The following is a 15742-nucleotide window of genomic DNA, read 5'->3' on the forward strand; positions in this document are numbered from 1 at the left end:
AGCCTTTGACTGTGCTCTCTTGGAATGCTGTGGTCTGTGAAGAAGCCCAGGCAAGCCCACGAAAGGATGAGTGACCACGTGGAGCAGAGACAAGTCACAACTCAGATAGATGAGCAAGGCCATCCTGGACCATCCACCTCCTGCTGAGCTGGCCCTGACCAAAAGAGCCACCCAGCCACCTACAGAGTTGTAGGCAAACAAATGATTGCTATTTCAAGCTGTTTTTTTTGTTTGTTTTACTACATATTGGAGTAATTTATCACTTTGCAACAAAAGATAACTGTAACTTCACTTCTAAAAATTTATCCTGCAGATAGAATTGCAACATGTGCAAAATGACAGACATTAGGTCCAGACCATTCATTGCCCCATTGTCTGTAAAATCTTTCTGGGGTGCAGAAAGGGGGATGACAGGGTCTCACTCTGTCACCCAGGCAGGAGTGCAGTGGCATGATCATGGCTCACCACAGCCTTGACCTCCCGAGCTCAGGTGATCCTCCCACCTCAGCCTCCAGAGTAGTTGTGACTATAGGCACCTGCCACCACGCCTGGCTAATTTTTTTATTTTTTGTAGAGACAAGGTTTTGCCCTGTGGCCCTGGCTGGTCTCAAACTCCTGGGCTCAAGCGATCCACCTGCCTCAGCCTCCCAAAGCGCTAGGATTACGGGCATGAACTACTGGACCTAGTATTGACCCATCGTTTGTAATATCTAAAGACTGAAAACAACCTAAACCTCTATCACTAAGGGATGGGTGAGTAAATTATTATATATTCATACAAACGGATACTAGACAATGTGAAAAAATATTAGCACCTATGTGCTGATATGGAAGGATCTTCAAGAATATTGCTAAAGTATATAATAAAAAGATATACACGGCCAGGTGTGGTGGCGCATGCCTGTAATCCCAGCACTTTGGGAGGCCAAGGCGGGAAGATCATGAGGTCAGGGGTTCGAGACCAGCCTGACCAACATGATGAAATCCCATCTCTACTAAAACTACAAAAAATTAGCTGGGCATGGTGACATGTGCCTGTAATCCAAGCTACTTAGGAGGCTGAGGCAGGAGAATCACTTGAACCCAGGAGGCAGAGGTTGCAGTGAGCTGAGATTGAGCCACTGCACTCCAGCCTGGGTAACAGAGTGAGACTCCGTCTCCAAAAAAAAAAAAAAGTATACACAAGAATGTTCATAATCACCTTATTCATAATAGCTAAAACTGATCATTCAAATGTCCACCAACAGGTAAAGTATGGTGTATTCATGCAATGAAATGCTACACAACAAAGAATAACTAATATACCCAACGACATGGATGATCTCAAACAATATTGGGTCAAAGAAGTCAGACACAAAGAGAACATATTGCATGCTTCCATTTGTATGAAGAGGAAGAGGAGATGGATCTAATCTATGGTGATGGAAGCCAGAAGGGTGGTTACCCCCTGGGGAATGGAGAGGTGTGTTTGGACTGAAAGGGGCAAAAGAGAACCTTCTAGGGAGGTGGAAATGCTCCATGTCTAGATCTGGGAGGTGGTTATACTGGTTTTTATAATGTATGTAAAAATCACCAAGTTGCACATTTAAGATCTATGCATTTTATTATATGTAAATTATATCTTAATTTTTCTTTCTTTTTTTTTTTTTGGAGACAGGGTCTGGCTTTGTTGCCCAGGCTGGAGTACAGTGGTGCAATCTCAGCTTACCTAGGCTCAAGTGATCCTCCCACCTCAGCCTTCTGAGTAGCTGGGACTACAGGTATGCGTACCATGCCTGGCTAATTTCTGTTTTTTGTTTTTCTTTTTGGTAGAGGTGGGTTTTTTTCATGTTGTCCAGACTGGTTTTGAACTCCTGGGCTCAAGTAATCTTCCAGGCCCAGCCTCCTAATATTTCATTTTTTTTTTTTAAGAGACAGGGTTTCACTATGTTGCCCAGGCTGGCCTTGAACTTCTGGGCTCAAGTGACCCTCCTGCCTCATCCTCTCAAGTACCTGGGACTACAGGTGTGTGCCACTGTACCCAGCTTTATATCTTAACTTTTAAAAAGGCATATTGCTAAAGAGAAAAAAAAAAGCAAGATTCAGACTAGTGTGCATAGTATGTGCATAAAAAAAGGGAGAAAGAATACGAAGTCATGTTTGTTTAAACAACGACTCTAAGGATACCCTAGAATCCAAAGAAGACAGTCTACTTCAGTGGTAGATTTACCAGAAGGGGCCAGGGAGGGGAGAGGGAGACATTTCACCTTTTATCGTTTCGGACTTCTTTTTTTTTTTTTTTTTTTTTGAGACTGAGTCTTGCTCTGTTGCCCAGGCTGGAGTGCAGTGATGCGATCTCAGCTCACTGCAAGCTCCACCTCCTGGATTCACACCATTCTCCTGCCTCAGCCTCCTGAGTAGCTGGGACTGCAGGCGCCCACCACCACGCCTGGCTAATTTTTTGTATTTTTAGTAGAGACGGGGTTTCACTGTTCTTGGCCAGGATGGTCTCAATCTCCTGACCTCATGATCTGCTGGCCTCGGCCTCCCAAAGTGCTGGGATTACAGGCATGAGCCACCACACCCAGCCCCGTTTTGGACTTTTGAATCCTAAGCATAAATTACTCATTCTAACAATTTTAGAAGTTTAAATTTAAAAAGAGTCCAGCCTGAGAACTGCTGCACTTCAGTAAGTGAGTTTATGCCATTGACTTCTGTCATTTGACATTTTCCTCTATCCTACGTTTGTACTTTTCTTGTTTACCAGGTTTTTATCTCTTTAACATAGTTAGTGGGTTGAATTTTGTTGTTCCATTCCTCACCTGGCCCCAGTAATTTGAAAGGTTCTGTCTGTCCTGCAGTCACCCCCGACTTAACCCGCCTACTTAAGCTCATTGTTTTACCATGTCTAGAGTTGACCATTATCTATAACCTCCTACCAAGCAGGTCAAGAGCCTTTGCAGACATCTGCCAAACCTTGGCACCCCTCTCCCTATATATTTGGGAATTTTAGACTCAAATTTGGGAGGGGGAGGTTTCAAAGAGAAATTAATGGAAATATTTAATTTTAAATAATTTTACTAGGTGCGGTGGCTCACGCCTCTAATCTCAGAGCTTCAGGAGACAAGGTGGGAGGATCACTCAAGCCCAGGAGTTTTAGACCGTATCTCTACAAACAATAAAAAAAAAATTAGCCAGGTGGGTTGCATACATCTGTAATCCCAACTACTTGGGAGGCTGAGGCAGGAGGATCACTTGAGCCCAGGAGTTTGAGGCTGCAGTGAGCTATGATTGGGCCACTGTACTCCAGCCTGGATGACATAGTGAGATTGTCTCTAAAATAAACAAACAAATTTCTATACTTACCATCATGGGTCTTAGTATCCCACTACCTTCTGAATTCCTTTTTGTTACTATGTATCTGCCAGTAATTCCTTTGTTGTGGGTTTGTGGGTGGTAATCTTTTTAAATTCTTTTATACTGTATTTGAAAATGTCGGCCACGCACAGTGGCTTATGTCTCTAATTCCAGCACTTTGGGAGTCCAAGGTGGGAGGATCGCTTGTGCCCAGGAGTTTGAGACCACCCTGGGCAACGTAAGTGAGACCCGTCTCTACAAAAAAAATTTTTTTAATTAGCCGGGCATGGTGGCACTCACCTAGAGTCCCAGCTGCTCGGGAGGCTGAAGCAGGAGGATTGTTTAAGCCCAGGGTCTTGGAAAGAGTCCACTTCCCGGCCTTTTCCAGTTCCATGGCCTTTTCTTCCATCAACATACATCCCTCCAACCCCGACCCTGTCACCATCTTCTCCTCCACTGTCACATCACTTCTCATGGCCCTCAGTCCCCAGCCCCATCATTAGGGGACATCACGCCCAGTACGGACATGGGACTGGAGCGCCAGGCCTCTCGTGGTCACTGTTGGTCAGTGACAGGCTCCCCCGGCCTGCCCTCACCCAATCACTTTCTCTTTAACACAGAAGCAGGCCTCCCTGTCATCCTCTGCGTCTTGGATCAGCATTCCAGCTTCTGCTTATCCTCTAGAAACTTCACTGGGCCATAGTCCTGGTGGTGATTACTCTTTCCAGCTCTGTGTCACCTGGAAGCAAACTCCAAGAACACCTCTGCGACTTCAACCAGTAGGGGAGCTGGGCTGGGAAGAGAAAGGGCAGTTTCAAGAGGCACAGGGATGACAGGAAAGGGAAGAACACAACAGTCGCCACTTATGGGACTGACTGGCTAAACCTCGCTCAGATGCCAAGTCCACTCAGTTACTGTCTGGCCAGTCCTACCCCTCAACCCCCACTGTGGGGGCTAAAGCTACTCCAGCTTGGATGCTGATCCCACATGTTGACCTCGATTAACCCTAGTTCCAGGAATGCTTCTAAGATTTCTAATTTCACGTACTTACCCTTAGGTCAAAAAATGTTGATGTTATTGCAAATGTACACTTACCCTAAATCCTGGTCCTTAGGCAAATCCTCCGTGGCATATAAGCCCTGAGTCTGGAAGATAGCAGTGCAGGGATCCACCCTCTCATCTTATGGCTGCCTGAGACATGGCTCTGTCTCTATGTCCCTTTTAAATGTTTCTGAGAAAACTGGATTTGTCAACCTCTTTTTTCAGCCTCTCAGCTCCCTCAGCCTTCAAAGGTAGGTTTTCCAGGGCTGCCATGTTCTAATCAGCCCTGACCCTCGGCCCACAGCAACTGGCCTGGAGATAGGTGGGCTCATGATCTGATTTTTGGCCTTGGCACAGGTTCTGGTCAGTCTCTTGCTAAAGTGAAAGATGTTAAATGTTTTCAATAGCGAAGGAAACACTGGTCTGCGGAGAGAGGAATAAGGTCATCAGGGGACTTCCCCAAGGCACAGGATGCTCCAGCACGGGTGCCTGGCCCACCATGGAAAGACAGACAGGGGAGGTAACTGTCATGAGGATCTGGGAGTGACGCATGGAGGTGACTACTGGAACAGGTACTGAGGTAGTATGAATAAGGACACTCACTGATGGAATACAGATATGTGTGCACACCGATCTGGCTATATTTTATGAAATGGATCAAACATCTGGAAAAGAACATCTTTTTGCAGTCCAGTATGGACTTGGCACGCAAAGCTGCAGACCCTGCCTCTGTGCCCCATCTTTGACAATTGTCCCCAGGCCCCAGAAGTACATCCAGGTCGTGCCTGCCCTCCTCCCAGGCCTGGACCATTTCAAGACTCAGTCCCAGCCCTGGTGAGAATCCAAGAGCTGTCTCTGCTGCCACATGAAGTGAGACGAGGCAGCCAACTGAGGCAGGAGAATAGGGTCTGGAGGCAGGGAACCTAAGGCTGTTTCACGCTGACTTCCTAGAACTAAATCGAAAGGAAAACCCAAACTTTCCACGCCTAAGTAACAAAAGGACCAGAGGCTACTTTGATCTTTTCTGTCCACAACCAATCAGACTGATTGCAGACTGAGTCTTCATTTGCATAGAAGTATAACTTTGTAACTTCATCCTAGCCTCTGATTGGTTGCTTTTCGCAACCAATCAGATGTTTCGCACAGGGGTGTGACCTTTGTAACTTCACTTAAGCCTCTAGTTGGCTGCTGTGTGCAACCAACTGATTGCAGGCTACCACTTCATTTACCTGAGGTGAGCATGAAGTGGCCAATGGGAATCTTCTAAGGGGGTATTTGGACCCAAGAAGATTCTGTATCTGGGCCCTTGAGCCGCTGCTCGGGTCCGCTCCCACGCTGTGGAGCGTACTTTTGTTTTCAATAAATCCCTTTCGTTCTTTTGTTGCTTCATTCTTTCTGTGCTTTTCTGGGCGTTTTGTCCAATTATTTGTTCAAAACGCCAAGAACCTGGGCAACTTGCAGTCACAACCCTCTACCGCTGACACACCACCTCACCGCCCTTCATTCGCCCTTGGAGTTGGCTGTGTCCAAGACTGCATCTTAGAGGAGGTGTGTGTCCAGAGGCCTCAGGGTCGCTCCTGGTGCCCTGCGAGGAATGAGGGGAGTAGGATGGGATGGTGGCGGGTGGATTTGTGGAGGGCAGGAGCTAGCGTGGATGCAGCCCCTGCTAAGCTGTCCTGGGGCAAGTGGGCCCTTGGAGTCCTCCCTTGTAAGCTGCCCCCGGCCTGACACTGCAAGAGCAAGTGGAGCCTCACCTGACTTCTCCATAAAGAGGGCGCAGGGGAAGGAGCAGGTGTGTTGGGAGGATTGCAAAGTCCAAGCAGATGTCAGCCGAGCTCATTCCACATGCCGCTGACCCACTCTTTGGGGCACTCCCAACCCTTTTTGGCCTCAATGGCATTTCTCCTCTCCTGAGTTTCCTAGTCCAGTATCCTACCTACTGCACACATGCCCCAAACTCTGCTTTGAAGCCCAATTCTCACCACGTGGCATGACTGTCCCAGCTGGCCACCTTCCTGGAATTCAGCCCAAATCAGTACTTTTGGGAACTTCCTGCAAGGTTTCAAAGAAGCTTTTCTGACACACAGCCACCACGGAGGGTGTTCCAATCCCCGGACCCTGCTGTGGACATGAGGACACCCATCCCCCACCAGCCGAGCCAGCTGCAAAGGCCTCATAGTCCAGCCCCAGCCACCCAGGAGGACAGTGAACACAGCCTGTCTGAGAATGGTATTTGAATCTTTAAGAAAACGAGACTGACTCCAAAATCTAAAACTACCTTTATTGTGGTTGGCTCGACATAAGATGGCGCCATCAATCCGCAGAATTATGAAACTGTACAGGAGGTACAAAAATAGGTTGTTTAACTTAGATAATGACCCTCATGTCTTCAAGCTTTAAAAATACACATAAAAGTTGTACAATCTGGCAGTTTATAAAATATAAAGCTAAAAAGAGGATTTTGGATTCCACAAAGAAGACTGTATCACACAATTAACACATACTAATTAATTAACCATCCACATAGAAGACACAATGGCACAGAATTCTTAAAAATCACCTAAAAATTAACATTTTACCCCGACCAAATTAATCACCCTTTAATAATAAGACTACTGTAAAGCATCCATCCCATGGAAGGATACAGTATCACTTTTCCAGTTTTAAAATGGTCAGGGGTGTTGTCCAAAACAAATCTGATGTGCTTTAAGCAAGTAAAATTGTAACTGGATACATTTCAGAGTAAAAATTAAATAAATATAAATAGGTTAAATAAATAGGTCATTGCAAAAAGAACACTACACAAGGTTTGCATCTGAGAATGCAGAGTAGGTGACTGGTAATGCTTTCTAGGTAAGTGGGGACTCCCCATCACAGCTTTAGGGACACTGAAAAGGAATACTGTATCCACCAAACACACACACAGTACACAGGGGAGGTGAGGGGGCTTTGGCCAAAGTGTTGGTTAAGGCTGCTCCAGTGGGAGGCTCACTGCAGTCACGTTCTTTGTGGTTTTCCAACGTCTACAGAAAAGATTTAAGCGCCGGTACAAAAAATCAGAACCAGGGTTACTCACAGGAAATCACTGTTTCATAAAGAAAACAAAGTAGAGGAAGGGAATAGACCATTGGGTTTAAAAGATGATGTCCAACCTGGGAGGGTGGAATTTTGGCTCACCTGGCGAGGATGCCTGATAACTTCCAGCCAGGAGAAGCCAAAGCCAGGACACAGTCAACCAAAATGACTCCAGGATGGTGAGGGAAGGGACAAGGAAAAGAAACACTGGGAAATTCAAAGAAAGGCAATCTCAGACACTAAAAGCGCAGAGAGAGAAAGCGACATGGGGAACTTAAAGAGGCTCCTTCCAGGGCGCTGGGCTTCTCTTCCAGCACAGAAGGCTGCAAAAGTGGAACTGGCCCCCCGCTCCCAGAGGATCACAAGGCCAAGGATCCAATGGGCACACCATGAGGATCTAAGGAAAGGACAGAGAAAGGAACGGCTCTGGGAAAGCCAAACCTGGCCAAAGTCCAACTTCCTGAAAAGAAAGCAGCCAAGAGGAGAAAGCCGTACAATCCAAAGTTCCCCCCATCTGCATGAACGGTTTGATCAGCAACCAATTAATCTCTCTCACTGCAGCAAGAAAAGAATTGCCAAAGATAACTGAATCGCATTCACACAAAACCTTACCAAAGGCTCAGGGTCAACTCTGATAAAGCCCTTTCTTCTAGAGTTGGTGGGAAGAAACTCTGCTGGATCTACTCACCTGCAGATCTTCCAGAACATCTATCTGTAACTGATCAGAATGATGTCTCCTTGGAAGGGCCTCTGACCACCACTGCACTAAGAACACGGCGGGAGTGAGAACACCTGTGCACCCAGGATTTCACACTTTAGCTGCTAGATTGCTTCACAGCTAATCAGGGAATGCCAATGTTCCTCAGGTGAAAATGCTTTGGTGCCTAATGACTTGTGGAGCACTTCAAAAACTGAAATTAGGCTGGGCTGTAATCCCAGCACTTTGGGAGGCTGAGGCAGGCGGATCACAAGGTTAGGAGATCGAGACCATCCTGGCTAACGTGGAAACCCCATCTCTACTAAAAAAAAATACAAAAAATTAGCCGAGCATGGTGGCACGCACCTGTAATCCTACCTACCCGGGAGGCTGAGGCAGGAGAATTGCTTGGACCCAGGAGGCGGAGGTTGCAGTGAGCTGAGATTGTGCCACTGCACTCCAGCCTGGGTGACAGAGCGAGACTCTGTCTCAAAAAAAAAAAAAAAACAAACAAACAAACGAAAACACTGAAATTAAAAAGACTCAAGAAGCAACAAGAGAAATTCTGGCACACGTGCCCAAGAGAGGTTTAGTAAGACAAGATTTAAATAAGTCATAGTGTCCTTTAGATTCCTAACAGATGTGACCAAGTTCCATCTTGAAGATAGCGTACAGTACTTCTAAAAAGTTCAACAGCCTTCCAGGATTGGAGAAGTCCCATAACCTGAACTACAGACCAAACATCTAAGCTGCAACACGATATGTGATGGTGCAGAGCTGTTCTGGCCTGAAAAGAACTTTCCACTTGCTGAGCACAGTGGGAAACCAGAATTCTCGAGACTAGAACTGGATACACCAGATGATGCCCAAGGTGTTTTCATGACAAGTATCCACAGGAGATCTCTTCAAACAAACCCCCCAGAGGATGGACGGGAACCTGGGCTCCTAAAGGCGACTAAGACGAAAGACCAGAGGTGACTGGACCAGATCCCTGTGATTCTGGGACAGAAGAGATGCAAACCGCAAACACGTGCCCTTCCCCACACACTTTGGTTTCTTTGTGGCAGCAACACTTTTTTATTGTTCTCTCTCATGACAAGTTTTAGGAAAGCAGAAGTGTTGCCTGTCTTGTTCATCGCTGTATCTCCAGCACCCTATATCCTGCCTAGCTCAATACAGTAAGTGCTCAAATAAAATACTTTGAATAAATGATTTTGAGAAATCTGGGTGGTTAGAAACTAGTATGATAAGCAGAAAAGGCATCGGAAACAGTTGTCTCTAGGCAAGTGGGGCTAAAACAGGGAGATGACACAAAATTGGGCCACTAGAAATCACCTGGGTACTCCCAAAGAGAAAACCTGTGCTGAGAACGAGGTGGGGGAGGCACTCCCTGTGGCAGTCCTGTTAAATCACTCGTGGCACCTTCTCCACCTTCTGATCCTCTCTTAGGTTACTGCCAAAGCCCACAGGTAGCGCCTTGCAGCCATATGGGGAGCTCTGTCTCAGGCCACCCGGCATGCAGCATGGGAGCCGCAGGAAACGCTGTCCGGCCATGTTTCTGAACAACGCACAGCCTTGCTTAGAAGACACCAAGGACACCGACCAAGGGCCAAGGTTCCAAGGCCTAAGTGAGGTAATCGATGAGATTTAAGGATGCAGGTTCATGTTAATAGTATGGAAAAAAGTCACTTTAGCTATGATGAAAGGAAGGGAGCTGAATTCTACAAAGGCAGAATAAGAGCTTTTGATGAGTAACCATGATACAAATACACAAACAGAAAACATCTTACAACATGAATAAACAGTTGATTTCTCTGTGAGTAAAATTCAACAATCCCATTCTTAATATTGAATGGAATATCTGAGTTCACCAGGCCTGAGCTGCAATGATCCCCCAACTGGCTGGAGAAAGTACACAGACAACATCTCCTTACACGGTAGGCTGATTGCATTTTAACCTCTAAGGCTCTCGGGAGAGAAAAGACAAAGTTTTGACTGAAACTAAAGCTAAAAATTATGTTAAGTTTAGAAAAAAAAATATGGTACAAACAATTTAGAGACTATTTCTTTGATACTGTTCAATACATTTACATAGTGTTGCTATACTGTTTTACTCTTCAGCATTAGAGAATGTTCTATACATGAACACTCTTTCTTGAGGGGATGGTGATTTTTGGTACCACAAAAAATAGAAGCTGTATTGTATCTTGCATTTATTCTTCACAAGTAAGCTTCAAGTTTAGCTTACTTATGCTGACATAGCATTCTACAGTATAATCAAAATATAGTTATTAAAATTTGCCAAGAAAAACAAAAAAGCTGGCCCATGAAGCACACGGTGACCCTGGCCTTGGCCGCCCACCCTGGCCCTGACTCACCACGAGCCTCTTGTTCCACTGGCCTTGGGGACGAAGGAGGTTGACTGCCTACTCGCTGGCCCAGGGCTTTCTCCTGGTGACCAGGAGGGTCCCATTCGGCGGCCTCCCTCTGGTCCTGAAGGCTAGCCCCTGTCTGGGTCTTAGCTGCTCTCCTTGAAGGCCAGGGAACCCTTTACCTCTTGCCCCAGGCGCTCCTGAGCACCACTCCCAGATGGCCCAGGACACACCCACCAAAGGCCACTGTTCTGGCCACTGGCACTGAGCCACTGCTGCCTCCAGAACAGAGCAGCCTCTTCATTTCTGAGACCTGCAGACACAACCCCACCTACCAGCATGCATAGCTGACGGGTCCCTAATGCCACGCCTCATGCTCACGGCTCCTGCTGCCTCTGCAGAAACACTAGTTAACAGTGACCTGGGCTACTCTGGGCACATCTGTGATCAATGAGGCATCTCATACTGCAGGACGACACCCTCTGAACTCCATCCTCCCCCTCCTCAGCATCCCCCACCTCTCAAGTCCGGTCTCCAGTGAAGCCTGCACTTGGTGCGTCTCAGCCTAGCTGTCCCAGCACACAAGCAAAATGTAGGATTCCCTCCTCTCCCTTCCTGAAAGGCCCGTAGACTGACACTAAGCAGGAATTTAAAAAGTCTGAAACAAGTTTATCCAGTAGATGGCTGGGGGTGCTACTCGCGCTGTCTCTGAGGCCCTCCTTTGCAGACATCATGACTGTAAGGCTTTTGGGGCCAGCATCTTCCCAGTTCCCTGTAGGTCACGAGGGGCCACTTCTCCCACTTCCTGGGGTCAGCACTGTCCTCTGTGGGCTGCAGAGCAGGCAGCTCAAGGCACTTGGTTTGGGAAGCCTGGTCTCCCTGCACAGCCGGGAGGCATCAAGCTCTAATTGTGGTGACCAGGCCCTCAGTCACAGCTGGGGCTACCAGAACAGAGGGGCCGCCCTCACTCAGAGGGCGTCTGGAGTCACTGGGGGCTGCGGCTCTGGGGGCTCGTGGAAGTAGTAGGGCTGGAAGAGTCTCTCGTGGCTGCACAGCTCCATGGCCTGGTAGGTGTGTGCGAGGAGGTGGGGGAAGCGAGATGTGAAGTAGCACACGAAGTCGTCGGGGAGGGACCCCAGTGTCTCCCGCACCTCCGCAGGCAGCTCCCGGTAGTGGTGCTTCTGCAAAGAGAGTTAGAGAGCTGGGGAGGTTAGAAAGGGGTTAGAAAGCTCGGGAAATATTGGCAAAACACCCTTTCATCATGCAAGGAAGAGACAGAACGTGAGTGTTGGTTGGTTTTTGGTAAAGAAAAAGAAAAAAGGCTTATGTATCCAAGAATCCAGCCCCGTCATCTCACTCAGGAGGAGGCCTCGAAGTGAGCAAGGCCCAGCTGGTCCAGGGGGGCTCAGGCCTTCTGTGACAGTCAGGACCTGGAGACACTCCTGGCCACCTCAGGAGGAGTAAAGTCGCCTGAGATTGGAGTGTCCGTCCCAGGGGGGTCCCCGCATTCGAGGCATGTTTATACATGTTTATATATAGTGGCTGCATCAGATAGGGAGAGGGCCCCACAAAAGTCAGCAACCAGAGACCATGAGGGACACGGGCCACAGAGCACTGCTTCCCAGAGCTTCACCTGCACCTAGGTCCCTGAAGGGAAAATCCACGTAAGAGAAGCAACAGCCTGCAGTTTGTCAAGTCCAGCTGAAGCTGCCTAGCTCCTGAGAGATGAGAATGCCAGTACGGATAAAAGATTTATAAAGAATGGATGAAAGGAGGAAGGTGTCCATGTCACAGCCACTGGGTCTCCTCCCCAGTATTTACAAACCGCTTACCTTGTTTCTCATGGCTCGGAGGAGATCTCTGACAGAACCACCTTTATAGGTCCTGAATTTACGCAGGTCTAGAAAAACATTGAGGGAAGCAATGGGTAATCAAATTTAAAACTAATAAACTTTAAAGAAAACAATTCATGGGGTCCTGGGGATTAGGGAGTGGGACTGAAAGGTGAGGTCACTCCACACCCAGTCACGGGAGCAGATCCTCCCATCCAACCCAAGGGTGGTGTCCCCCTGAACCCCACCTGGTGATCGCGCCCAGATCAGAAATGACCACCTAGAGCACGACAACATCACTCACCTGTCACTCTAGGGAACAAAAATGAAACACACATCAGTGTAACCAAACCACAGAGGACACACCCAGAAAGTCTCAAAACCGACAGGTGGGATGTGGGGCCTGAACAGCCTGGAGCGGCCATTTCCACGTTTACTTTTTGGAAAGGCGGCAGCGGCTTTTGCAACGCGTGTCCTTTCACACGCTGCAGCACGGTCACCTGTCTGGAGGGGGACGGTGATGTTCTCCCGCCAGTCCATCTTCACCACGGCTCTCCCGCCTCTCTCTAACTGCTTCACGATCGGGCCATCCAGGGATTCCTTTTCTATTCTGTCGCTCACGTCCTGTGAGAGAAACAAGGGCAGCAGATGATGGTCAGTGCTGGAGATGCTGAGAGCTGTGCGACTGGGACTCTGAGTAACAGATGGTCATGAAGGGATGACGGCCCCTAGGCCCAGACTGCAGCCTGCCCCAGAGCTGGGCAGCAGGCACCCTGCCCCCTGCTTCCCTCATCCATGACTTTCCCTGTGAGCTGCTATGTTCCTCATGAAGGACAGGCCCACAGAGAGCTTCTCCATGTCAGAGAGGCGTCACAGAGTACACCTGCATATAGACCATGAACGCACACCCTGAATTTCACATGTGCACACACATGCCATGTGTATGGAGCCGCAAGTGCAATCTATATCCAATGAACCAAAACCAAAAAGAAAAGGAAAGCTCAGATTTGATGTGCATCCCGTGCTTTGTCTACTCACTGAAACAGGGTATGCTCAAGCCCATAACTGGTGGAGGGTCGCCACTCTTCCCTCCAACAGTAGAAAAGACCAGTGAAGCTGGGCCTTCTTCTCAAAGAGGAAACTTGGTGGCAAGAATATGGGCTCCAGGGGCTCCTGTTGGGATTCAAACCTTGCTCTGCATTTGACTTTGGCAATAAGGAGAGGGTCAGAAAGCACCCAAGTATGGGCCTCTCGAAGTCCCACCAGTAAGACAAGTCGACAGCTGAGGACACAGGGAGTGGTGAGCCCTGTCTACATCAATGTTAAGTAGCCTTAGGAGACCCTTTTCTCAGAGCAGCCTTTTCTGTGATGAAGATGAAGCCAGACTGGCTGAACTCCTAATTTACAATTGTCAGAGAAAAGCTGTGGAGAGGTTAGATTGTCGACTTGGGTACACTGGGAACACATGTGTCTGAGCTGCAAAGCTGTTATGGCTAAATGACCCGGGTGGAAGCCAGGTGTGTTCGAGAGACATGACCTGAAGATACTAAGCATTTAAATCCTGTCCCTTGGTGGGTGAAGGTCCCTTTGTGTGGTTTTATTCCTGTTCTATATTTTGCGATCAAAGTGACCTGGTTAGTTTTCACAAGTCCCTGGAAGACATATGGACTTGAGATTTTTCACATTATGTCCATGGACACAGTGACCAATCCTTATGCTACAACATGGAAGACAGCATTAAACTCTCCCCAACCCGGTCCATCTGAATGGTTACTAAGCCCCCACCTTGGGCCAGGCAGCGTCCTCCCTAGGAGGCAGGGACACAGCAGTGAATGCGGCAGTCAAGCACTCCTGTCCTTGAGGAGCTTACATTCTGGGGGCTTCCCTCTGGCCAAGGCCCCAGTCAGACCCCAGGAGAGCATGATGGTCACTTCTCAGTATGGTGCCCACCAAGCTCTGCCCGGACCCAAGGGGAAAAGCACTGCCCCACAAGCCTGCTCTTTGGAGCCACGTGCCGGGCAGGAGGTGTTCGGGTGAGTTATGTTCAATTCATACGTGGAAGACTTTGAAAAACACATTACCTCTTCAAAAGTCACCTGACATTGTCACAAAGCTTTAAAACAGTCAAATCGCCAAAGGAGTTCTAACTTTACAGAACCTATTTTAAGCAAAATGAGATCTGGGCAAAGACTGTGTAAAAGATGATAGAAACAAACACAATATAAGAAAGCACTGAAATTTATGACACTTGGGCTGAGCCCATGCCTGTAATCCCAGCACTTTGGGAGGCTGAAGCGGGCAGATCACCTGAGGTCCAGAGTTCAAGACCAGCCTGGCCAACATGGTGAAACCCCATCTCTACTAAAAATACAAAAAAACTTAGGCAGGCATGGTGGTGCATATCTGTAATCCCAGCTACTCAGGAAGCTGAGGCAGAAGAATCACTTGAACCCGGGAGGCAGAGGTTGCAGTAAGCCAAGATTGCACCACTGAACTCCAGCCTGGGTAACGGACTGAAATGCTGTCTCAAAAAAAATAAAAATAAATGAATAAGCTTATGACACTTGAATGAAATTATATGATGCCTGAGATTTACTTCGAAATAACCTGGGGTGGGGAGAGGATGAAGGTTAATATTTATTGAACCTGAGGGATGAATAAAGGAGTGCTCGTTATAGCGTTTAAACATTTATGTATTATATATTTGGAAATTCCATAATATAAAGCTTAACCGTTATGGCACATCCATACGATAGAATACTATGGTCATTGGAATTTTAGAACTTTAACACGAAAGATACTTAGAATATCATGTACAGTTAAAAAAAAAAGCAGGTTCTGAAACTGTATATACGGTTAGATCCCAATTATACTTTTATATATGAAGAAAACATTAAAACATCAGCCATGATTATCTCTCAGTTTTAGGGTAATGGGCAATTTGTTTTATTCTTTGTCCTTTTCTATATTTTCAAAATTTGAAAAACATTAAATGAAGACTCTGGATAAAGAGAACAGACATCTCTACCTGGAAGAACTGGAGCTGCTTCTCTAGGCTCCAGAAGAATGGGTGTTTGAGCACGTGCTTCGCTGAGGGGCGTTTCTGAGGATCCATTGCAATCATCTTCTCTATCAATTCACGTGCAATGACGTCTTCTATAAAGGAGGAAAATAAGCAACTCACGATTACCAGTCCAAAGCCACGGTGAAATACCAAAAACTTTAAAAAGCTGCACACCCTCTCATTGATGATTCTATTTACAGGAATTTATTCCAATAAAATAATTAGGAACAGACACAAAACCTCAGCCAATGAGGTGAGTCCTCACTGCATGGTTTGTGAAGGAAGTGACTGTAAATATCCAGTATCAGAGGCCCGAGTGGATATA

General features: G+C 47.2%; 1 protein-coding gene across 1 annotated transcript in view; it reads right to left on the bottom strand.

The window, feature by feature from the left end:
• Positions 1 to 6637: 6637 nt before the first annotated feature.
• The window catches only part of ERN1 (endoplasmic reticulum to nucleus signaling 1), a 90894-nt gene continuing 81789 nt past the window's right edge, over positions 6638 to 15742 (bottom strand). The window contains exons 19-22 of the mRNA XM_054459013.2: positions 15382 to 15509; positions 12854 to 12977; positions 12354 to 12421; positions 6638 to 11702 (exon numbers count right to left, since the gene is read on the bottom strand). Of these exons, the coding sequence (XP_054314988.2) occupies positions 11490 to 11702; positions 12354 to 12421; positions 12854 to 12977; positions 15382 to 15509 (533 nt within the window). The 3' untranslated portion in view covers positions 6638 to 11489. The remainder of the gene's footprint in view (positions 11703 to 12353; positions 12422 to 12853; positions 12978 to 15381; positions 15510 to 15742) is intronic.

The sequence above is a fragment of the Pongo pygmaeus genome, chromosome 19 (genome assembly GCF_028885625.2).
Source record: "Pongo pygmaeus isolate AG05252 chromosome 19, NHGRI_mPonPyg2-v2.0_pri, whole genome shotgun sequence".
Classification (NCBI taxonomy): Eukaryota; Metazoa; Chordata; class Mammalia; order Primates; family Hominidae; genus Pongo; species Pongo pygmaeus.